The sequence below is a fragment of the Myxocyprinus asiaticus genome, chromosome 31 (assembly GCF_019703515.2).
Source record: "Myxocyprinus asiaticus isolate MX2 ecotype Aquarium Trade chromosome 31, UBuf_Myxa_2, whole genome shotgun sequence".
NCBI classification, from domain to species: domain Eukaryota; kingdom Metazoa; phylum Chordata; class Actinopteri; order Cypriniformes; family Catostomidae; genus Myxocyprinus; species Myxocyprinus asiaticus.
In genome coordinates this window covers 12,969,434-12,994,011 of record NC_059374.1, presented here as the reverse complement: position 1 = coordinate 12,994,011, position 24,578 = coordinate 12,969,434, and the positions used below count along the sequence as shown (strand labels likewise).

At 37.0% G+C, this 24,578-nt stretch overlaps 1 protein-coding gene across 2 annotated transcripts in view; it reads right to left on the bottom strand.

The window, feature by feature from the left end:
• The window catches only part of cog6 (component of oligomeric golgi complex 6), a 97,920-nt gene that overhangs the window by 33,030 nt on the left and 40,312 nt on the right, over nt 1-24,578 (bottom strand). For both annotated transcript variants that reach the window (XM_051665095.1, XM_051665096.1), the window contains exons 6-14: nt 24,288-24,370; nt 19,027-19,097; nt 18,064-18,157; nt 9,799-9,927; nt 6,813-6,904; nt 6,496-6,560; nt 6,191-6,282; nt 5,820-5,937; nt 2,583-2,714 (exon numbers count right to left, since the gene is read on the bottom strand). In XM_051665095.1, the coding sequence (XP_051521055.1) occupies nt 2,583-2,714; nt 5,820-5,937; nt 6,191-6,282; nt 6,496-6,560; nt 6,813-6,904; nt 9,799-9,927; nt 18,064-18,157; nt 19,027-19,097; nt 24,288-24,370 (876 nt within the window). The remainder of the gene's footprint in view (nt 1-2,582; nt 2,715-5,819; nt 5,938-6,190; nt 6,283-6,495; nt 6,561-6,812; nt 6,905-9,798; nt 9,928-18,063; nt 18,158-19,026; nt 19,098-24,287; nt 24,371-24,578) is intronic.

Here is a 24,578-nt window from a genome sequence, read left to right as displayed (position 1 = left end):
CTTTATATATATATATATATATATATATATATATATATATATATATATATATATATATATAAACCGGGTCTGTTGAATGCTTCATTCTGATTGGTTGACAGACATTCTAAGGTGTGCAAATATTTTCCAGTAAACAGCTATGAAGTAGCTCCAGGTCTTGACTATTGAATTAATATATGTATATATTAGGGCTGGGAAATTTAACACGTTAATTTCAGCAATTAATAGTTGACTATTTAACACATTAAGAAAATTTATACAGTTGCCTTTTTTTTATTTTCACTTACTAAAACTTCATGATTCCCCCCCCACCCCCACCCCACCACCACACTTCCTGTGACTAAAACTGGCTTATATACATTTCTAGCAGGTGCATGCTCGAGTCGACTGCACATACTAGCACAGAAACTCATTGCATGGAGCAGTGCATACTTATTGATACTGTATATATACTGTATATACTTAGTCAAACTACCACTTAGACTTTAAGAAACATTTAATTTTACTTGAATTGGTGCTATTTTAGTGCATTTCTATCTTTATACTGTGGAAGGCTTTGTTTGGGAATTGGGATGTAACGGTTTCAAGGTTTCAAAATATACCTCGGTTTTAAAACGGACGGTTATCATACCGTTGAAATCGTCTCATTGACGGTATTGCATGAAGATAAAGACTGATTATTTCAGAACTTTTCTAAAATCCAAATCAGATTAATTAAGACATAATCTGCAACATTTACACAGCATCATATATACTTCGCTAGATAAAATAAATCTTTAAATTGCGCCGTCCTCATGTTGCATTTGACTGTCACTCAGTTTGAAAGGTGACATGCAGGTGTTGTCTGCAACAATCTTTAGGTAGGTAGTATGTGTCAAAGTAACATCCACATGAATGCCAGAACCCAAGGTTTCTCAGCAGAACATTGCCCAGAGCATCATACTGCCTCCTCCAGCCTGCCTTCTTCCCATAGTGCATCCTGCTGCCATCTCTTCCCTAGTCACACGCACCCAGCCTTCCACATGAACTAAAAGAACACGTGATTTATCAGACCAAGCCATCTTCTTCCACTGCTGCATGGTCCAGTTCTGACGCTCACATACCCATTGTAGGTGCTTTCGGCGGTGGACAGGGGTTAGCATGGGTACTCTGACCAATCTGCATCTACGCAGCCCCATACACAGCAAGCTGCGATGCACTGTGTGTTCTGACACCTTTCTGTCATGGCCAGCATTACGTTTTTCAGCAATTTGTGCTACAGTAGTTCTTCTGTGAGAGCGGACCACAGCTAGCTTTCACTTCCAATGCACATCAATGAGCCTTGGGCACACATGACCCTGTTGCTGGTTCACTGGTTGTCCTTCCTTGGACAACTCTTGGTAGGTAATAACTACTGCATACCAGAAACACCCCACAAGACCTGCCATTTTGGAGATGTTCTGACCCAGCCGTCTAGCCATCACAATTTGGCCCTTGTCAAAGTTGCTCAGATCCTTACGCTTGCCCATTTTTCCTGCTTCCAACACATGAAACTCAAGAACTGACTGTTCACTTGCTGCCTAATACATCCCACCCCTTGACAGGTGCCATTGTAACGAGATAATTGATGTTATTCACTTCACCTGTCAGTGGTTTTAATGTTGTGGCTGATCAGTGTGTGTGTGTATAAATATATATATATATATATATATATATATATATATATATATATATATATATATATATATATATATACACACACACACACACACACACACACACACACACACACGCAGTGTATGTATATTTATTATGTTAGAAGGTCCCCTGTATAATTAGTCTGTTCTAATTGTGCATTTCACAGCTCATTTGGCCCCGATTTGATTTTGTTGTTGTTGATAAATACGTAAATGTCATAACTGGCAAGTACATATTTTCATTTTGTACATCAGGGTTATTACAATTTTAATGTAAACATTATGATATTTAGCCTTTGTTACACATATTTGATTGTGTCAATTTTGGGGTACTTGGGACCTGGGTAGCTCAGCGAGTATTGATATTGACTACCACCCCTGGAGTCGCGAGTTCAAATCCAGGGCGTGCTGAGTGACTCCAGCCAGGTCTCCTAAACAACCAAATTGGCCCAGTTGCTAGGGAGGGTAGAGTCACATGGGGTAACCTCCTCGTGGTCGCGATTAGTGGTTCTCGCTCTCAATGGGGCGTATGGTAAGTTGTGCATGGATCGTGGAGAGTAGCATGAGCCTCCACATGCTGTGAATCTCCGTGGTGTCATGCACAGCGAGCCACGTGATAAAATGTGCGGATTGACGGTCTCAGAAGCGGAGGCAACTGAGACTTGTCCTCCGCCACCCAGATTGAGGTGAGTAACCGCACCACCACAAGGACCTACTATGTAGTGGGAATTGGGCATTCCAAATTGTGAGAAAAGGGGATAAAATAAATAAATAAATAATAATAAAAAATACAAAATATTATGGGGTACTTGAGCCTTACAGATGGTGCTGTGGGGGTAAATAAATATATAAAGGCAAAGTATAAGGTGAGCGAATAGTATTTGAGAATAAGATTTGGGGCTTCACCTGGGCAAAGTCAGCTTGACGGGCATCAAGAGGCAGAACTGAAGAATCATGGGAGGCCAAAACCTCTCTGAGGAGCGACAGAGTCTTAGTGAGAGAGGCAGTGGGACCCAGATCAGGAGGAGGAAGCTCAACCTGAGAAAAAAGGAAAGAGAGAGAGAATGAATAGATCATCGGTTCAATGACAATTAATCTACCGCTAGTTTAAAACATATGTGCTAAGTTCTTGCGTAATAATTGAAATCACGTTGGTTTCATACATTTAGAAAAATGCTTAACATTTTCAACAAAGGTTTTGATTTAATGACTCTAAAAGTTCAGTAAGTGTAACACTGCAACATAAGTAACATTTTCATTGAATGCATTTGTGAGTGTACACATCTTAAAGGTGCACTCAGTAATATTTGGTTTACGTTATGCTGACACCTAGCAGCTTAATTGAAAACGTTCATTTAGAAATAGGCGTTTAGAGATGCCAATGTAGAAATGCGTGATTTGAGACAGCCACAAGTAATTTATACTGCGAATGAAACCATTCAGTCGCTGGGAATTAGTGAGATAAAGCAAATAACATTCGGATGGTTATTTGATCTCAACATGTGGCAATAATGAATCGGCGCCCAACACCATATGTAGAATAAAGCAGCTTTTACTCTAAAGACTGATCATTGAAAAAAATATTTTTTCAAAGATACTATAAATTTCATAGTTTAAAAGAAATTGGCAATTAGCACAAACAACAAAAAACAAATAATCACTGAGTGCACCTTTTTAATCATTATTTAAAGTTTTCAAAGACAAGTTTCAAGGTGCAAAGATATTTTTACAAATATTATGAATTTTTGAATCATGAATATCATTTAGATTTTTGGGGGTTCTACCATTTGGCATCCTGAACTAACCTTGCCATGCCTTAAAATGGTCTGATATTTGATACAAAAGGAGTTATCTAGTACGTCCAAGATGATTTGTTTCCATAAAATGACTGTGGTCCCCATGCACTTTCATTGTATGGAAAAGAGCAGCTTGGACATTCTGCTAAATTTCTCCTTTTGTGTTCCACAGAACAAAGTAAGTCATACAGGTTTGGAACGACATGAGGCTGAGTAAATGATTACATCTCCCTTTAATCTTTTTTGAATAAATTATTATGGACACAAAAAATACAGCACCATATTGACCCTCTACGAAAAGGTTCAGAGGTTATGACTTCATATTTTGCAGTTTCTGAGCAGTTTCAGACAGAGGAGGAATCCTGTTCATTTTCATTACAACTTCCCTTTCAAAGTTCATCTGCTAGAGTTAAGTTTAAAGAGCTGTATTTACCCTTGCAACTCATGTTCAAGACCCTCAGAATCAAGGCAAACATGTCTGACAGCGAGACTGACACCTAAGATAACTGACTAATAAACACCCTGCTAGGCGAGCCCTACCCAGAGCACTGCTGCCTCTAATAGGGCTCATTAGCTCAGGCTAGTGGCTGGCACCGAGTGGCGTTAGTAAGCAAGATGCAACGTCCTAAGCCGAGGTGATTTGATTAGTGCGCTGCTAAGGCGATAATTCTCTCAGAAGTGTGGAGCGCAGGCCATCTTGTTCTTGCTACTGATCCACTTGTCGATAAAGTGTTTTTTCAAAGTAACCTGTGCGTGTTCGGGGATATTTTGGGGGTAATTTACAATCCCTGGTTTGAGAATGCTTTTTCTTTTTTTTTAGCCTGGTGATAAAACTCAATCAAACTAACCAGAAAGAGATGCGTTGACTACAAGAAAGTGAGAATCTGATTGGCTGTGCTATGCTAATAGCATGTTTTTTTGTAACCCATAAATTATATGTAATCCATACACACCAAAATACAAATGTAACAAAGCTAATGGATCTGTGTCAAGCAGCAAATCTGGATACTGATTAGGGATGTCCCGAGACCATTTTTTTGAGAACAAGTACCGATACTTCCTTTTCGGTATTCGCCGACACGATAACTTTTTTATTTTTATTTCCATATGTTTATTTCAATTTTATCATCAAAATGGTGTCTAAATAAATTAAACCTTCAATCAAATGAAAATTGAACAATTCATTTTTCACCGTAATATTGTATTATTTTTATCAAATGAAGTGCTTTTATACAGAACCTCACAGCACAATTCAAAATACAACATTGGAGTTATTTTTGTCAAATAAAGTGCTGCATAACAGAGCATGACAGATGATACTGTTTAAATATAACACAATTACTATTTAAATTATTATTATCAGTAGTAGTAGTAATATTACTGTGAATATTAGATAACTATACAGTAGTGACATAATTTTGTCATACTTTTTCCATTTAAATTGAGCTTTTATTTTGGGGGAAGCTTTTATTTTGGCGTGAAGCCCTTTCAGTTTCTGTGTGTTTTGATGGTAGCTTCTCAACTCCAGAAAAGCAAGTCGCTACGTGATATACTCTGTGTTCAATCAGGATAAATCAGCCTCCAAATAGCACTTCGAAGGATGAACAATCAATCATGATAGCCATGCTGTAAGCCATGCTTCAAACAGAATTTCCAATGAAAATGACTTAAAAGGTAAGTTCCGAATGAATGTTCTTTTTGCACCCTACACCTTTCAGCCCTCCAAAGCTCTCACAGTGGATGGTAAAGTCTTCAAAAGGAACAGGGCATAGGGAGGATCACTTCTGAATGGAACGCACACCTAACGTTATTATTAAACCGCACAGGACTGCCATTTAATTAAATATGTAGTTTGTATGTGCCTACAGCCACAAAGTGAATTAGCGCTCTGCTCGCTGTCATCTGCTACAAACAGAGCTCGCAATTCTCATGATGGTGTTTTCCGTGTATGAGCCATGGACCTCTAAAAAAGGTATGAGCACAACACCGGCTCCACACATTCACTTTGAAGTGAGCAGCACATGCAAACTTTATATTTATCTAATTAAATCGTAGCCTTTGAGGTTCAATAATCACACTAGGACATAACATGATTTTAATTTGTGAGCTGAATGTTTACGTAATGACATTCATATGTCAGATGGTATCGGTTTTTGGTATCAGAGCATTTTTATGAAAACTGGTAAAAGTACATTAGTGCGGTAACAGACCCCATTTTGATACAAGTGTCGTATTGGGACATCCCTAATACTGATGATGTATACTGTTTAAATGCTTAAGTATTTCACATGCATAGAATTTATGTAGGATTATGCTTATAATGACTATAAAAAGTGTAAGTACTCACTTTATCCATGAGGCGACTGGCGTGGAGACTGAGACTGTTGAAGAACATCTTCTTACTAAGCATGTGCATCTCATCTATGGTCATCAACAGAGAGGACACACTGGTACCCATGATGCCACTGCGAGAACCACAGACACATGCATTTAGTAAAGCAGACGAGCATATTGAAACGTTGAAGGCAATGGCCAAAACTGGATTTATGTTAGTTTTAGTTGGAATTATTTATTGTTATGGCTGCTAAACAAAATGTTACAGTTCTGACAAATGCCATGGCAAATGCTTGATAAAATTTGCCCTTCTGTCAAATGTAGTGTGACATTAAGACAATAAACACATTATAAAGGCCATTCACTTAGCTGTGGTGTTTGTACCTGATGGTGTGATGGTAGAACTTGAGAAGATTGGAGAGTTTATACAGAAGAACAGCACCTGGCTCAGCAACAATCACCTGCTCAATTCGCACCTGATGAAGGAATCAAAAAACACAAATCAACGAAACAATTTTGAGGTACACGTATGAAAGTCATACCTATGAGCACGCTGAAATAAGAATCGTTCAAATATTATACATAGGCCTAAGGAGAGTGAAAAGCTGCTAAAAAATGTGCATGACATCAATTCATATTCTGACAGTTTGTGTGGCAGTCTTTGGTCATCATTTCCACATCACTCTCACCTTAAGTGGTCTGCAAACTCCTTCAGTGATGTGGCCAACTACTTCCTGCATGTTTTCTTCAACCCCTGCAAAAACACAGCAAGATAATTGAACAAGTACGTTCAGATAGTGAGGCAGGGCCATTTTCAGTCTAAGATGCAATACATTTTCAGGTTTTCCATGAGTACAAGTTAATATTTAACAAATAAAAAAATAAATAAAATAAAAAAGAATAACAGATTCGTTGATGATACCTGGGAACAAACTAGTTGTGTTTCAATGCACCATTTGCTTCCAGTGTATTCACAGTGTTTGTTCAGTATGAGAGTTTGATGTACCTTGCACAGTAACCTGTTTGAGCAAAGCTTCCAGATGTTCCTTCTCTGAGGCTGTGGCTTGATGGAGCCAGGCCAACATGTCCCCAGCATACCTGGTAGAATGATTATATATTAGTGCTGTCAGTCGGTTAAAATTTTGAATCATGATTAATTGCATACAAGTTTTGTAGTTAATCACAGATTTTGAAAGTGCTGAAATTTGACAATATATATACTTCTTTTCCTGTCAAAATGTATTTCCATCCTAGGAAAGAAAACAAAACAAAATGTAACAATATAACACTTAACATTTTCCAAACAAAGCCTTCCACAGTATAAAGATAGAAATGCACTAAAATAGCACCAATTAAAGTAACATTAACTGTTTCCCAAAGTCTAAGTAGAAGTTTGACTAATTGAAAAAAACTAGTCCTCACAAAGTTGCAATGAAAATGCAACGGGCATTACAATTCTTAAACTGAAATCCTCCACAAACTGCCGGTAGACTGTGGCTATCCACTTTCCGACAGCAATCGCGAAACTGCATTCATGATTCACGTCAGGGCATCAGTGACAGTTCCGCTTTGAACTACACATGAAGAGCGCTTGCAAACAAAAACATCTCATAGTTAATACTTGACGTACTTCTGTGGTAATTAAAATGTGCCTTAAATAGGCTGAAAAATACTTGATTTCTATTACAAGTCCCATCTGGGCTTGTTTTGTACATCAAATAGCATTAAGAGATCCTTTCGCCATCATTTTATCATGTAAATGCTGTTGTGTGTGCAGAGATTCTTTTATTTACTGAGATAACAACCTTTATCATAGGAGAGAGTGTAACGGTCAGCTTGCATGTTACGACATTACCGCCCTTAGGATGTCTATGGGACTGCCACGTAACACTATTTTAAACTTAGCTTATAGACTCCCCTTGGTAGAAGGGCTCTGGTGTGTGTGTGTTTTGAAGTCTGCATCAGTGTAATGACTCCAGGCGGACACATTACAAATGTTCCGCCCTTCCAACAAGTATTTATGCAGGTTTATGTAGCATAAACAGTAAATGCGTTAATTGTGCTTAAGAAAAACGCGTAAAACTTTTTAAATGAATCATGTTCACGTGTTAATTCTGACAGCTCTATTATACAGTATATACAAGCAGACATTTAAGCATGCACATTGATAAAAACACACGCAAACATTAACTAAAAATCCACCTAACCAATCTGTACAAAATTCGATTGTAATGACTGACGGCTTGAAATTAGATATGGCTCAAATCCCTACTTCAATGCAAGTCTATGTGTTTCCTTTTCTTTCTTTTTTTTTTTGCCCACTTTTTTTACTCGCCAGGCAAAAATTTTCAGTCTGATTCCTTAGAAATGTAATAGCACACCCCTGGTCAACAAGCCACATAATTTGAGGTATCATTCATATCCATAGCACAAACAGTGCAGGACGACTTACAAGACAAATTTTAAAGAGATAGTTCACCCAAAAATGAAAATTCTCTCATCATTTACTCACCCCTTTAATACTTAGGATTTGAACTACCCCTTTAATACTTAGGATTTGAGCAGTAACCTCAAGTAAGAGCAAATAGTAATAGTGATGCTTGCCTTAGCAAACAGCTATAATAATAAACAGATCGGGCAGAGACTGTCACAGGTGGGAACTGAATTGCTAGATAATTCATTACTTAGAACTTTGCATCTAGATATCGAGAATTGTAGTTACATCTAGTTGCGTTATAGATTTTCTGAGATCTGAGGCTATCACAGTTGGCTATCATTACTTTGCCTCCATATACTTTAACACGGGGCAGTGGGGGGGAAGTGGCATTCTGAGAACCGCTGCTTCCCACTTTTATCGACGTTCTGCCAGGAACCTCATGTTCTCTCCTTTGGGTTCCTGACAGGAAGGGGTAGCAAAGCTTGAAAGGGGTTCTGGCCTGGAGCACATGCTGCGATCCATAGATCTCAACAGTCCAACCTTTCTCTGAACTCATGCTAAGTAATTCTCTGAAAGCGAAAGCACCTTCCTAAGAGAATCACGTTGGGTTTAATGTGCTTACTGGCTGAATTGGATTTGCAGCTTCGGTAGATGCAGCAGTGGCCCACAGAGGCAGGGTTATTATAGTTTAGAATTTGTAGTTATTTCTATATTTTTAGTTTCTTTTTTTAGTTTTCATTTTGACTGACTGTTCATTTCTGTTTTAGATTTTCAGCATATTTACTTTTAGGCAACCTCCAAACGAATCTGTTTTAGTTTGAAACCTACAGAAGCAGTACCAAAGTATGCGGTAATGGAGACCGTTTTCTAAACGTTCCATTTTTGGTGGAGGAAAACACTTTTCTAGTGTGAATGAGATACATAAAAATTGCAAAATTAATATGTTTTCAACCAAAAATGTATTTGTGTGGATGAAGCCTTGGTGTTTTAGGGCTGTGTCAATTATTTCCCATGATACTGTAATTGCGATTCATTTCAATTAATACAATTTACATTAAAATACTTCTTTTGTATTGGGCATATTCATGTCATATACTTTATGTAGGCTACACATCCAAACAAACAAAGAAATGGGTTTCTGAATTACCCAATTGGGACCCACTTTATATTAGGCGTCTTAAATTTCTATGTACTTAAGCATTTGATCAAATTTACTTATTATGCATATATGTATGTGCATAATCCTTCTTTTAATTTCAGTTAAAGAAAATGTTTTCATTGAGTGTAATATCACTGCATAGAGAAAATTAAAGCATGACCTGCACAGAAACACGGGCCCACGGTTTTCTGTGAGTAAGGACTTTATTCGGTAATGGAGAGGCTTTTAGTGGTTAACAACGGTATAACCTTAAAAATGACCCCCAATTATAGTGGCTACGAAGTGTTTATTTTTAGCATAACAAAGTGAAATGTCATCCATTGTGTTTTCTGCATGCTGTTGAGTGGAATGACTGGATGGGAGGGATTGGATGTGCACTTGTGATAAGAGTTTCACCTCACTGGATCGTGAGAGTGCATCTCGATGGGTCTCGGGGTGCCGCTTGGGCCACCACGGGTCAGGGCGTCGATAAACCCTCGAACTACTGCTGATCGTCTGGCTGTCCCGAATTCATCAAGCGTGTACCTACGAGAAATTAAACAGGAAGGGAGAATTAGAGAAATAAAAAAAACAATTCTTGTTCCAATTCCACTTATTGATTCCGGATCCTTAACAAATCTGTTACAGATTCTATTAGGCAGCATCACATGAATATAACTTGGATTGAAGAGAGATTAGCTGCCAGTGAGAAGGCAACATTTTTGGTGGCATTAGGTCAACGAAAGCTCTAGTTCTATTCGACCAAAATGTAAACACAGAAAAAACTACAGTACAGTATACAGTATAACTTAATTTGTATAAATAGAAACGAGTAAAAGATCACAGTATATCATCGTTTTGTATTGTAATACACTAATACACATAAAGAATCACACTATTATTGCATATCAGTATAAAATATCGTATTGCCAGGTTTCTGCTGATTTTAAGCACTATTCCCAACGCTAGTGGCAGACACACAGAAATAGAGACAAAAAGGTATAAACGAGATTAAATGCCCGGTCACGACATAAGACCTTAGGAACAGCCTCTGAAATCAGTGCAAGAAAAAAAAAATGTGAGGTTAGAGAGACCCAGGGTCACGCACACAGACAAAAACAATGAAGGGCCCCATTTGCAGTGAGGAAATGTGGCTGTGTTTTGATCTACGGGCTGAGAACGACCCTGTGCAGACTAAACAGTAGCGACCACAACAGCCAGAGAGAAAGGGAGGAGAGGAGGGATAGAGAAGAGTTGGCACATTTTCCAGGAACTCTGGGGGCCCTGAGTCGCACTTGGACTCCCACAGATAAAATCACTGCGGGCCATGGGGTGAGAGCACAGGATAAAAGAGAGGGGAAGACAGAGACAAAGAGAGACAGAGAGAACAAGAAAGTGTGTGAGAAAAGATGCTGAATGACAAGAAACCAGTAAATGCACAAGCACATATGACAAGATTGTAGCACCTTGGAAAACTGCATTGTCTATGAAAAGATAAACCAAAGTTTTAGGAAAGACATGTTCTGATAATAGCACCGCTGTTACTGTGGCAGAGAGAATGCAGGGGAGGATGTGTGAAAATCTGAATATTTTGGCGATATGAGCATTTGGCATTGCTTTGCAGTGAGAGAAATGCTCATGGATGTTTTCACAGATTGACTGGGCAGGAGATGTCACTGAGTGAAAAGATAAGAGATTGTGGTCTTTCTCTAAAATAAAAATTCAGTCATATTTTACTCAACCATGTGTTGACTTTATTTTTTCCATGGAACACAAAAGGAAATGTTAGTGATGGAGCCTCAGTCACCATTCACTTTCGCATCTGTTTTACAGAATTTCCATTTTTGGGTGAACAATCATACATACATATATATATATATATATATATATATATACACACTGTATATTTATCCTCATGCGACCCCGTGTCCACATGTGTGGACGCTGTATTTTGGCTTTGCTACACACAAAGCATAATTTTATTTCATTTAAACTGACTGATTTCAGTTCAGGAGACTCTGGGCTGTCAGTTAAGGGTTAAACTTTCGATGTACGGAGTCATGTGACAAAACAACATGGCACCGATCACAGCGGAGTTTGGCTTTGGGAGAAATGGCAACAAAACTACATCTGGTAGGAAACCTAATTACGTTTTTACATTGAAACCTCTTTGAGTCAAAAGATTAGAGTCTCCAGTTTCATTTTAAAAATCTGAGCTATTTATTGCAAAACGTCACGCTGCTAAACACAATGTACACAATAGCGGACAATAGCACAAAGTTTTCATCAGAAATCCTATATTTACTATGCATTTTCACATTGAGGATTTATTTTTTATTTTTATGAAAATGCAGTGCATTTCAAATTGTTCTGAGACCAGTGCAGGCAGACAGCACACTGGAGAATTAAGTCATTCACTAGATAGGGAGCAAGGGAGCATCCTATATCTTTCCTATGAAGCCAAGTGCATTCAAACCAAACTTCCTATGAAAAGTTCAGTTTCAGGCTGCAGATGATGTTTGAACCACTCAACATGGCTGGCAGACATGAGACAATGGTAATCAGTACTTTCAGATTCAGAATTTATAATGTATAATTTTATTTCAACATGGTTGGCAGTGATTGGATGATGCTGGTCATTATTTGGAATTAATTATGCTACTTTCTGATTGGTAAAATGCTTTAGCACTGGCTATCACTTGTTTGTTTGACCTGGCTAAAAGAGAACATTGAGATTTTGTTGCCAAAGTAGAAAAAAACATTGTAACCTAAACGTCAAATCAAGTCAATTAAGTTTTGTTAGTGGTTTTTTATTTGTGCTTTTCCCAATATACATTGTTCCAAAGCAGCTTAACAGAAAATCAGCTGTAATGTCTGTAACGTCTCAAAAACATGAATAACCAACACTCCTCGAAACATAATAAACAATAAAAAAAAAATAAAAAAAAATAAAAAAAAACTTCCTATAACTTGATATAATTTAAAATTTCACAACTTAGTCCCACTGTCCACATATGAGGACATACATTTTTAGGAAAACTATTTGCTAGAATTTTTTTAAATTTTTTTTTTTTGCATGTTTATTAGGTGCTACTAGTTACAAATCAAAAAGGGAAATGGAAAATGCACACAGCAGTCACACTCGGGTCTCAGGAGGATATATAGACTAAGGCTGTCGATTTAACGTGTTAATTGTGATGAATTTTAATTGATAATTAATTATAAATACTTGTAAATAATAAAAAAAGAATATAAACTAAAAATATATTAAATATGTTTATATCATTTTATGAATATTTGTAACATTATATATTATATTTTATCAAACTAATTATAAATATATAAAATAAATAAATTAGCTTTATTTGGGGGCCTTTCTCAGCAAATATTGTGTTTTTTTGCAATTAATTGTGATTAATTTGTAATTGTAATTAATTACTTTGATTAAACATTTTATTCGATCAATAACCTTATAAAATATATTTTTTACATTTTCTGAAGAAAATGCGTGTGATGCTTGCTTGTGCAAAAATCACTGAAACGATGTTTGAGTGTTGCAGGGTTGCAAAGCGGTTGCTAAGGTGTTCTGAGTTGTTGGTAGCACACTGTAATGCAGTTGTTAGGGTGTTTTGAGTGGTTGCTTTCTGTTCAATGCAAAAGAGCCTACACCCAAGTCTTTATGATATTCTGGTCACTAGACATGACGGGTTTCCCTTCAATGCAAGTCTATGGGATTTTTTTTTTTTTTTTTTTTGTCTGTTTCAAGTCTAATTGGTTAGAAAAGTAATAGAACAACTCCCCTCAACAAGCCTCATGATTTGAGATATCACTTGTGTATGTAGCACAACTTGCGCAAGTTATGTGCCTACGTGTAATAATTAGGGCTGGGGTTTGTTCAAATCCCTAACCCTAAGTATGAACAATAGTATTAGTAATAAGTGATGCTTGCCTTAAACACCACTAATGATGAAATTAATTGTGTGATTAAAACTGTGTTGGCTTCACCAAAATATGTTGTGTAACATATTCTGATGAACTGAAAAAACTGAAATGAGTTTATTTACTCTGAAACTCACTATCATTTCATTCAGCATTCATTCTTGTAAACAAAGTTGTTTTTGTGTTGTATTAACATTGTCCATTAACTCACTAATCAATCCTGACAGCTGTTTTTTCTTACGGAAGTCTGACCATTCATAATGTACTGACAGTCAGAGCAAGTTAAACATAGTCCTCGTTTAACTGCTTCAACGTGGACGGGTGAGACACATCGTGGTACAAAAGAGGAACAGCAACCTGATTCCCTGCTGCCTATGTGAAAGGACAGGACTAGGTTACACAAAAATCCAAGATTTTGTTTTCAATAGCTACATCACATTCATTCCTGGTATTTTTGCACAGATACCAAGTAAAGGCAAATGTTTTTAGTTCTTTTAGCTGATTTTGACAGTAGTTCAGAGATTGAATATAACTTTTCACAGACAGAGTTGGTAAACTGTTGGTAAATGGTCAAATAAATGTCATGCCTATTTATTTATTTATGCATTTATTTAGCTATTCGGTAAGTAGCCGAGTAATAAGTGGGATTATAAACAGCCAGTAAGTCATTATCGCAAAGTAAACAACATGAAGTGGAGTGGTCTTCTGTCACACTGAAGAAGTTTATTTTGCAAGAGTGACCGGCTGATTGCATATTATCCCACTTACTACACGGCTACTTATAATACAAACAAATAAGGGTCAGTGACATGATGCTTATATTTTGCTGTCTGGATCTATTAAGTTAATCAAAAATACATTACAAATGTAAGTCATAGAAAACATTTACTTAAACCTCTACTATGATGAAAGTCAAAAATGTCTAAATGGTGTAGCACAACTTACATAATTACAGTAGTACACGCAAATGGCAATACCCAAATCATACTGTTCATGTGTTACACTTGCAATAGCGTACTTCCATGTTGCTTCGTCAAATAGCAACGTCAAATCGAAATCAAGTCAATCACTGACACACAGCGCCACCTTGAGTAAGAAATAGCATGTATAGCAAGTGTGCACACATATGGAATACTGAAAATTCACCGTTGTCCCACAGAAAATAAAAGTAATATAGTAGTCATTCCTATGAATATAGCACTCATTTCTCTTGTAATAAACAAAGAAATAGATATCCTGTGATAGTAAACTTATAAAGATATGAAATAATCATAAAAATATCATTTATTGTCAAAAAAGACACTATTACATATATAAGGTCTTTAATGACCTATACACTTTTGATTACTAAGAAGTTATAATTTTTTGTATTTTTTGCAATTTTGCCTTTTTTTTTTTTTTTTTTTAACACTATTTAGAATAGAAAGGTTGATGAATACTAAAGGAGTGTGGGCATAACTCCAAAAAATGTATGAGGTACAGGGGGAGGAATGAGGTCCCAGGTCACTAAAGACCCGAGGTACAGTGCATCCAGAAAATATTCACAGTGCTTCACTTTTTCCACATTTTGTTATGTTACAGCCTTATTCCAAAATGGATTAAATTCATTATTTTCCTCAAAATTCTACAAACAATACCCAATAATGACAACATGAAAGAAGTTTGTTTGAAATCTTTGTAAATTTATTAAAAAAAAAAAAAAAAATGAAAAAAAAAAAAGAAATCACATGAACATAAGTATTCACAGCCTTTGCCATGACACTCAAAATTGAGCTCAGGTGCATCCTGTTTCCACTGATCATCCTTGAGATGTTTCTACAACTTGATTGGAGTCCACCTGTGGTAAATTCAGTTGATTGGACATGAGAGGCACACACCTGTCTATATAAGATCCCACAGTTAATAGTGCATGTCAGAGCACAAATCAAGCCATGAAGTCCAAGGAATTGCCTGTAGACCTCCGAGACAGGATTGTATCGAGGCACAGATCTGGGGAAGGGTACAGAAACATTTCTGCAGCATTGAAGGTCCCAATGAGCACAGTGGCCTCCATCATCCGTAAATGGAAGAAGTTTGGAACCACCAGGACTCTTCCTAGAGCTGGCCTCCCGGCCAAACTGAGCGATCGGGGGAGAAGGGCCTTAGTCAGGGAGGTGACCAAGAACCCTATGGTCACTCTGACAGAGCTCCAACGTTTCTCTGTGGAGAGAGGAGAACCTTCCAGAAGAACAACCATCTATGCAGCACTCCACCAATCAGGCCTGTATGGTAGAGTGGCCAGACGGAAGCCACTCCTCAGTAAAAGGCACATGACAGCCCGCCTGGAGTTTGCCAAAAGGCACCTGAAGGATTCTCAGACCATGAGAAACAAAGATTGAACTCTTTGGCCTGAATGGCAAGCGTCATGTCTGGAGGAAACCAGGCACCGCTCATCACCTGGCCAATACCATTCCTACAGTGAAGCATGGTGGTGCCAGCATCATGCTGTGGGGATGTTTTTCAGAGGCAGGAACTGGGAGACTAGTCAGGATCAAGGAAAAGATGAATGCAGCAATGTACAGAGACATCCTTGATGAAAACCTGCTCCAGAGCGCTCTGGACCTCAGACTGGGGCGAAGGTTCATCTTCCAACAGGACAACGACCCTAAGCACACAGCCAAGATAACAAAGGAGTGGCTCCGGGACAACTCTGTGAATGTCCTTGAGTGGCCCAGCCAGAGCCCAGACATGAACCCGATTGAACATCTCTGGAGAGATCTGAAAATGGCTGTGCACCGACGCTCCCCATCCAACCTGATGGAGCTTGAGAGGTCCTGCAAAGAAGAATGGGAGAAACTGCCCAAAAATAGGTGTGCCAAGCTTGTAGCATCATACTCAAAAAGACTTGAGGCTGTAATTGGTGCCAAAGGTGCTTCAACAAAGTATTGAGCAAAGGCTGTGAATACTTACGTACATGTGATTTTTTTTAAATTATTTTTTTTTTTTTTTTATAAATTTGCAAAGATTTCAAACAAACTTCTTTCACGTTGTCATTATGGGGTATTGTTTGTAGAATTTTGAGGAAAATAATGAATTTAATCCATTTTGGAATAAGGCTGTAACATAACAAAATGTGGAAAAAGTGAAGCGCTGTCAATACTTTCCGGATGCACTGTATGCATTAAAGGGTTAATATTATTTCAAGCAGTGAATTTTTTTTTTAAATATACTGTATATATATATATATATATATATATATATATATATATATACATATTATTCATATTTAAAAACGTTTGTCCTCCAAATCAAAGTCAGGTGGTGTAACCAACATGCAGATAGCCATTCTGTTGTCATGTGACAACAAAACCATATAACAGAGAGTACCCCCTTAGACCCTCAAGACTGTGTGAAATGTTTTTTTTTTTTTTATATTTGATATTTTGGCACTTTTCAGGTCAAATGGAGTAACTCTTAGAAAACTTCTTGATATTTGTGAAAATATTTGTTACCTTGAAAAATAATAAAATATTGAAAAACATTTTGGAAATTAATGATCAAGTTGTGTACACTCATGTGTATTCAAGGTGCAAGGAAAGTATTTTAATTAGGGCTGTCAGAATTAATGCATTAACATATGCTATTAATTCAAAAAGGTTTACGTGTTAATTTTTCTTAAACGCAATTACTTTTAATACATTATAAACACTTGTATGAAGGGCGGAACATTTGTAATGTGTCTGCCCAGAGTCATTACACTGACCCACATGCCACAAACACACACACACACACGCACGCACAACAGCGCAAGAGCCCTAATACCAAGATGAGCCTGCAAGTTTAGCATAAAACAGCAATGTACCCCTATTTGATGTACAAAACAAGCCCAGATGGGACTTGTGATAGAAATCAAGTATTTTTCAGCCTATGTAAGGCGCCTGGTGAGTTTAAAGTGGCGCTCGACGCAGGCGTTGCCACCCCAACGCGAATCAGGAATGCAGCTTCACGATTGCTATAGGAAAGCGGATAGCCACAGTCTACTGGCAGATTAATATTGTGGATGAGTTTAAGAGATTTAATGTTCATTGTAATGAATACCTATGTGGGGACTAGTTCTTTCAATTAGTCAAACTCCCACTTAGACTTTGGGAAATGTTTAATGTTACTGGAATTGGTGATATTTTAGTGCAATTCCATCTTTATATTTTGGAAGACTTTGTTTGGAAAATGTTAATAAAGTATTATATTGCTACATATTTGTTTTAAGATGGAAATAAATACATTTTGACAAGAAAAGAAGTATATATAGTGTCAAATTTCAGCACTTTCAAAATCTGCAGTTAATCACGATTAACTAAAATAAAAAAAATATGCGATAAATTGTGATTAAAAAGCTTAATCGACTGACAGCACTAATTTTAATACCTTTTACTTCACAGTTACACCACTTGGCAAAATGCTGCGACAGACCAATCAGAATCAAGTAATTCAGAGTCCCGTGTAATAAGCGATTTTATGACACCAGTCTGATGCTAAAATGTATAATGTTTAAGTGTTAAATGTGGTTATATATTGTAAACATTTATCCATAGTGTTGCCCACTAGGCCTTAAGCTGTACATTAAATAACCTAAAATATTTCTTTAATCTTCTAATAAGCCACTGCAGCAGTTAATGCAGTTCATTGCAGATATGCAAAATAAATTATGGAAAGCTGAAGTGTGTGTGTGTGTGTGTGTGTGTGTTTGTGAGAGACAGAACTCACTTATAAAGAACAGGCCGGTCCTGGAGGGCTTCCATAGCCTGACTCAACACTGGAGGAATATCACATGTTTCCTGAGTCAACCCTCTACACTCATCTACAGACAGACAAAGGGAGAGAAAAAGAAACACAGATGGGTAAGACAGATACACAAAATGTGAATGGAATAGTGGCTGTCTAAGAGTGCTGATATACAGTCCAACAGCACAGCAACGCTTCACTATTCGTATCATTCTCCATGCTCGTGGTTTTGCAAACAGTGGTGGGGATTTTGATTTATTGTTCATTTTGATTTCATTTACTGATTAATTCAGTGACTATTTCTGGAGATTGCATATTTACACCAGTAGGTGGCGACTAATGAGCGTCTTTTATGTTATGAGCGAGTCATTTAATGATCAAATCAACTGATTTGTTCAAAAACACACCACTAAAACAATAGAAGTGAACGAGAATGTTAGTTCACTTACAAGATTTGTTCAAAAACACAGATTCATTTATGAACACCACTAGGTCAAACCCATAGTGTGAGAGCAGAGAGAGAGAGCGAGTTGTGCTTGACACTTTGGCTTCTTCTGGAACTATTTTTCTGGCGGAGAAGAAATGGACAAACTAACTGGCCAATTTTATATTATTTACTTGCTTGTTGTACTTCTGTATAAAATCTATATCCAAGCATGTATCCCTGAAGCCAAGGCTAATATTCCCTACAAGAGCCCATTTGCTCATGAGATATTGCTTAGATAAATAACATGTTATAATTGGATTATGTAACTTTTCAAGTACTAAAATGTCATCATGAACGTAAAACATGAGTTTCATAAGTCTGTGAGTCACTTTTCTTTTCCACATTCTCTCACAGCAGCAGCTGTGCTTACATTCCACAAACTGTTCGCTCTACTGTGTGTGTGTGTGTGTGTGTGTGTGTGTGTGTGTGTGTGTGTGTGTTCCAGAGCACACACTCACTCTGAGCCCAGCGATAGAGTTGCTCATATGCTGTCTCCTGAAACACGGCCATCTGCTCCATGATCTCCAGTCTATTTAAACAAACAGATATCACTCAGAGCACAGAGTTAAACACTAGGATCAGACACAAAACACATCCACAGAACTGTGACTTTCTCTTTAGAGAGGGTCTTACTTCTCCATCACTTTCTGATTCTTTCTTAGCTCTTTCTGTAATGTTTCCTTCACATACTGCTGGCTAATCTTTTCCAGTGAACCTGATTATCATCTTTGTCGAGACTCTTCTATTAAAGGTATAGTTCACCCAAAAATGAAAATTCTCTTATTATATACTCACCCTCATGCCATCCCAGATGTGTATGACTTTCTCTCTTCTCCTGAACACAGATTAAGATTTTTTGAAGAATATCTCAGCTCTGTAGGTCCATATAATGCAAATGAAACTTTGAAGGTCCAAAAAGCACATTAAGTCAGCATAAAAGTTATCCATATGACTCCAGTGGTTTAATCCATGTTTTCAGAGGCGACATGATAGATGTGGGTGAGAAACAGGTCAATATTTAACTAGTTTTTTACTATAAAACTCTCACTTTCAAATTCTTCTTTTGTTTTTGGCAATTCACACTATTCATGCATATCACCACCTACTGGGCTGGGAGGAGAATTTATAGTAACAAAGGACTCACTCACACCTATCATATCACCTCTGAAGATTTGAATTTAAATACTGGAGTCATATGGATTACTTTTATGTTTCCTTTATATGCTTTCTGGATTGTCAAAGATCAGGCCACCATTCACTTGCATTGTAAAGACATAGAGAGCTGACATATTCTTCTAAAAAATCTTCACATGTGTTTATGAGTAGAGAGAAAGTCAATTACATCTGGGATGGCATGCTGAAAACAATTAAAGTGAGATTCTCCAAAAGTGTCCATCTGACGCATGAGTGCATATACCAACAATTAAAAATAGTGCAGATGGAATAAGGCCAATAATAGGGTTATGTTCAATGATATGGATATAAAACAAACAATATTTTGACTTTTAAAGCCACTTTTTGTGTTGTCTAAATGCTTTCACAAAATATGTATATGATGTAATGTATTTTAATTATTTGCATTACAATATTTATTATATTTATAATTATTTAAATAGTTATATACTAAATCATCTTCATGTTATTCAGTTAATCTGCACAGCATGTAATTAATTCGATTAAAAATGCAAATCGATTGACAGCCCTATTTTCTATGTAAACATGCGCTAAACGGACATCTTCATCCATTGTGCCACGTCTCACTGTTTTTTTTCAGCATCTTGCATAGGAGCGCTGCTTTTTTTAGATGCTGTGCCAAGTTGAAAAGAACATCAACATTTACAAACACGACTTAGGACACTTTCGTTGTGTAGCTTTTTTCAGTTCAATTTTAACAGCCCCTATTGTTGTCAATAAAGGTGAACTTAAATCTTTTTATTTTTCTTTCTTATATTTCTCTTGATTTAATTTCCTTTCACTTTCTTTTCACTGAGCTGGGTTTCCATCCACATAATTTTATGCAAATGTTGGGATATCGCATTAAAAATGCTGGATGGAAACACCAAGATATGAAGTTTCTAAAATGTGCATAAAACTTATACTGTACGCTCGCTTGAGGTGGATATATTTTTTATTTGGAAAGATGACATGCGCATAACCTTCGATGGAAACACACTTACCAAACATATATTCCTATAGAATATATAAACAATTTATTTGACTTTGCCTCAACAAGCCATCTCAATAAATTATTCGCTCAATTCGATCAATAGCATTGCATAGCATCTCAAATGTAAAAACCAGTCATCAAAATGTTTGGATACTATTACCCCCTTGAACTGTCTGACATGTTTTCGCTCCCAGATGTAAGGCTTACATTGAGGTTACATTGAGGCACTTACAATGGAAGTGAATGGGGCCAATTTTTGGAGTGTTTAAATGCAGAATTGTGAAGCTTATAATTTTTATAAAAGCACTTTCATTAATTCTTCTGTTAAAACTCATGTATTATTCGAGCTGTAAAGTTGTTTAAACCGTAATTTTTACTGTTATTTTAGGGTTTGTTGACATTACATCGTCATGGCAACACAGAAAAGTTTACACACTAAAATTTTCACACTAAAATCATGTTAACATGCATATTGTTTTTCTTGTGGTAGTACTTTTGAAATAGTGAGTTGTGACAGATCACTAGCTCTCTTATGAAGGAGAAAGCAGGGGCAGGTAAACACGATGTAAATCTTTTATTTACAATGCTTTTCAGCATTCTACACAAATGTTTGCTTTTCAGCACAACCATCACACACACACACACACACACACACAAGACTGCTGCGTGCATCGCGCTCTCTCCCCTCTGGCAGTCTGGACTGCCCCTTTTATCCCTCTCAGGTCTCACTGCGAACACAAAGACCTGTTAAGAGATAATTTCCCACAGGTGTCAATCCTTACCATTCTAACTCTCCCGGCCTCACTCTCCACAGATGTCGCTTGGCCACGCCCCCATCACCACATGAATATTTTAACGTTTACAGTAGAGTTGGGGTACTCAAGTTTGGACTCGGACTCGAGTCCAAGTCATGAGTCCAATTTCAATCATTTTTACTCTGACTTGACTCGGACTCGAGCCTTTGGGACTCGGGATTTTGTTCCGAGTCCAGCCGAGTCCGTGATATTTGTGATGCAATGAAATAAATAACAAAACAGAAATTAATGAACACATCTCTGTCTGCATGCAGCTGTATTAGCCCCTGAAGTCATAGACGTAGCCAGAGTTGTCTCACTGTGTTTAGGCCAGCACACACACATACGCACATGCACAGGCACACTCATCAGTCAACCAATACACTTGAATGTTACTACAGAGACTACTGTATAACATCGACTACTGAGGGCTGGCACAACGAAAACATAAAGATGGGTTTGTATCCAATGTAACAGAAACTAAACAAAGCAGTTTCACACAACATGGGACCTGACAACTGGTAAACTTGCGTGTGGCGTTTGTGCAGCCAAGAGAGTGCTCGCATTGAGGTTTCATCGTGGTTAAAAACTTAAAATCAAGAACTTCATTGAGTCAAGTCACCCACATCTTGTCTCTCACAGTTTACTAAAAACAGCATATCGAAATAAAAATAAAATAAAAATAGTATTAATACTGGATATTAAGTCTTTTTAGGCGTAATGTATCTACACATGTAGGCTTCTGTAGTCTCTTGTGGTCCACGCAGTGTTGTCAGCTTGAACTGGTCCATAATAGCTTGATGAATTAACGGTGTAACTTTTTAAATAGTCGGGGGAAAAAGCGTTATTGCTAAAGCAGACAGCAACTCTAAACAGATAAACAGCACCTATTTATTATTGATTGACTATTTTCAAAGCATTGACGAGCTGCTTAAAATACATTCTTTTACAGCATTTGTCCAGCATTCACAACATTCAACCATGCACAATAAAATATTAGGATATTTTGGGCAGTGAAATGTTTTGATTATAATTTAATTATAGACTTTAAAATAAAAGTATTAACCGATGACAAAGTTTGTGTATGAAGCTAAACTTCACTCTACGAGATGAATTTAGTTGGTTATAATGTTTTTATTTTACATTTTTATTTTATTTTTATTGTAAACCACCGGGTAACTTATGCACATCTTTTTTTAGCCTATATCTCTGACACTTTTGAAGAACAATTCTGTTAAATTTATGACTCAAAATTATTATTCTCAATGTTTTTGCAGTTAAAGAAGAGCTCAATGAAATTTTCTTTGGTTGGTATTTAAAGATTTCAGACTGATTGCAGACAAACACGGCTGCCGCTCAAGCAAATATCAATTATAATTATTTATTTTTTTTCAGCGGCAGCTGCTGTGAGACGCACATGGACTCATCAGGGATTTAGGTACACGAGCAGCATGCAGAACTGCCCTGCATTGCGCAGTTTCCCGCAAATTAATCATGTCCGTGTTAAATGACCCTAATATGATCAGTGGGCTTTTCCAGTGTTTTTGGATGTAGAATTTGCAGTCAAATCGTGAGACGTAACTTCTCAGCGAGTGCTAATTACTACTGTGTGACTCATTTGTATGTACTGTATTTTCCCAAACCAGTCGGCAAATAGAGAAAAAAAAGATTCAGAAAGAAATCTCAGTATAGACTATTATTTCTTTAGATAGGGATACTTTTAAATAAAACTAAATTCAAATGAAATTGACAATGAAGTAGAAATAAAAACTAAATTAAAATTCAAAACATAACCTTGGTTGTAATGACTAACGCAGCTTTCACTTACTTTAGTTTATGTTTGAGTGGAGGGGAAAAAGCAACAAATAATTGAAATGTCAACAGAACGCAATAAGAATTGTGTTGAAGGACAGTTTTGTCTTCATACACCTAAAGCATATGCTTTCATTCTGAAACCACTTTGAAGTTTGTTCAGCAGGAAACTAATCATAAAATATAGAGGTGTTTTTGTTACATTTATATTGACAATTGTGTTTTCTTAGCTGTGAAGTTTAAAATAAGCTTAAAATATTGATGTTGAGTTTACGATTACAATTTTAATTCAGATTCATGAACAGACTCGGTCTTGAGTCCGACTCGGCCCCTTCTGTACTCGGACTCAACTCGGACTCGATTGTTTAAAGACTCGGACTCGATTAAGGTGGACTCATTTACAGATTGGCCCCATTCACTTCCACTGTAAGTGGCTCACTGGAACCCAGAATTTTGCTTTTTTAAAGAAAATGAAACTATGCCACAAATGCTGTCGGTTGAGCTTAACTTGTATTGAACCCAGAATATTCCTTTAACCCCAAGTAATAAAAGTAAATTGTTGTTGTTCTCCTTTCGGCTGCTCCCGATAGGGGTCGCCACAGCAGACCATCTGTGATCCACATATTTGACTTGGCACAGGTTTTACGCCGGATGCCCTTCCTGACGCAACCCCCAGTGGCTGGGGGGCTAAGTAATAAAAGTCAATTCAAAAAGTGAAAATAAAACTTTTCAATTTTCATTTCTATTTTGCGCCATTTTCCACAGAAGTGATGATTTTGTTCTCTTTAACACATGGGATGGAAATGCTGCTTTATTTGCAAATTGTTTTTGTGATATTCTGACTTTTTGCATAATTAGATTTGCAACTTTAGCGGAACCAAAGCTATTGTCTTTCTTTCACTTTCATTTTCTTTTCATTGCCTTTCTTTCTTTGTTTGTTTCTCACCCAGCTGTTTGCTGGTTGGTTCTCAGTAGGATCTTCACATCTTCGTGGATGTTCTTCACTCGGCTCAGAGCTCTGAAGAAGTCCTACACAATAAAGCATAATGAGTTGAACACACCCTCATAAAAACACAGCTAACCACATTACTTTATTAAAAGTTATGTTGTCCTTTTTACGATACTAACTCGATCCGGACACCAGAGGGGCTTAGTACGTCTTGTAATTTCATGTTTTGATTAAAAAATATACTTTGATGCCTACAATGGACATTAATAAAAAATAAATAAAATCACA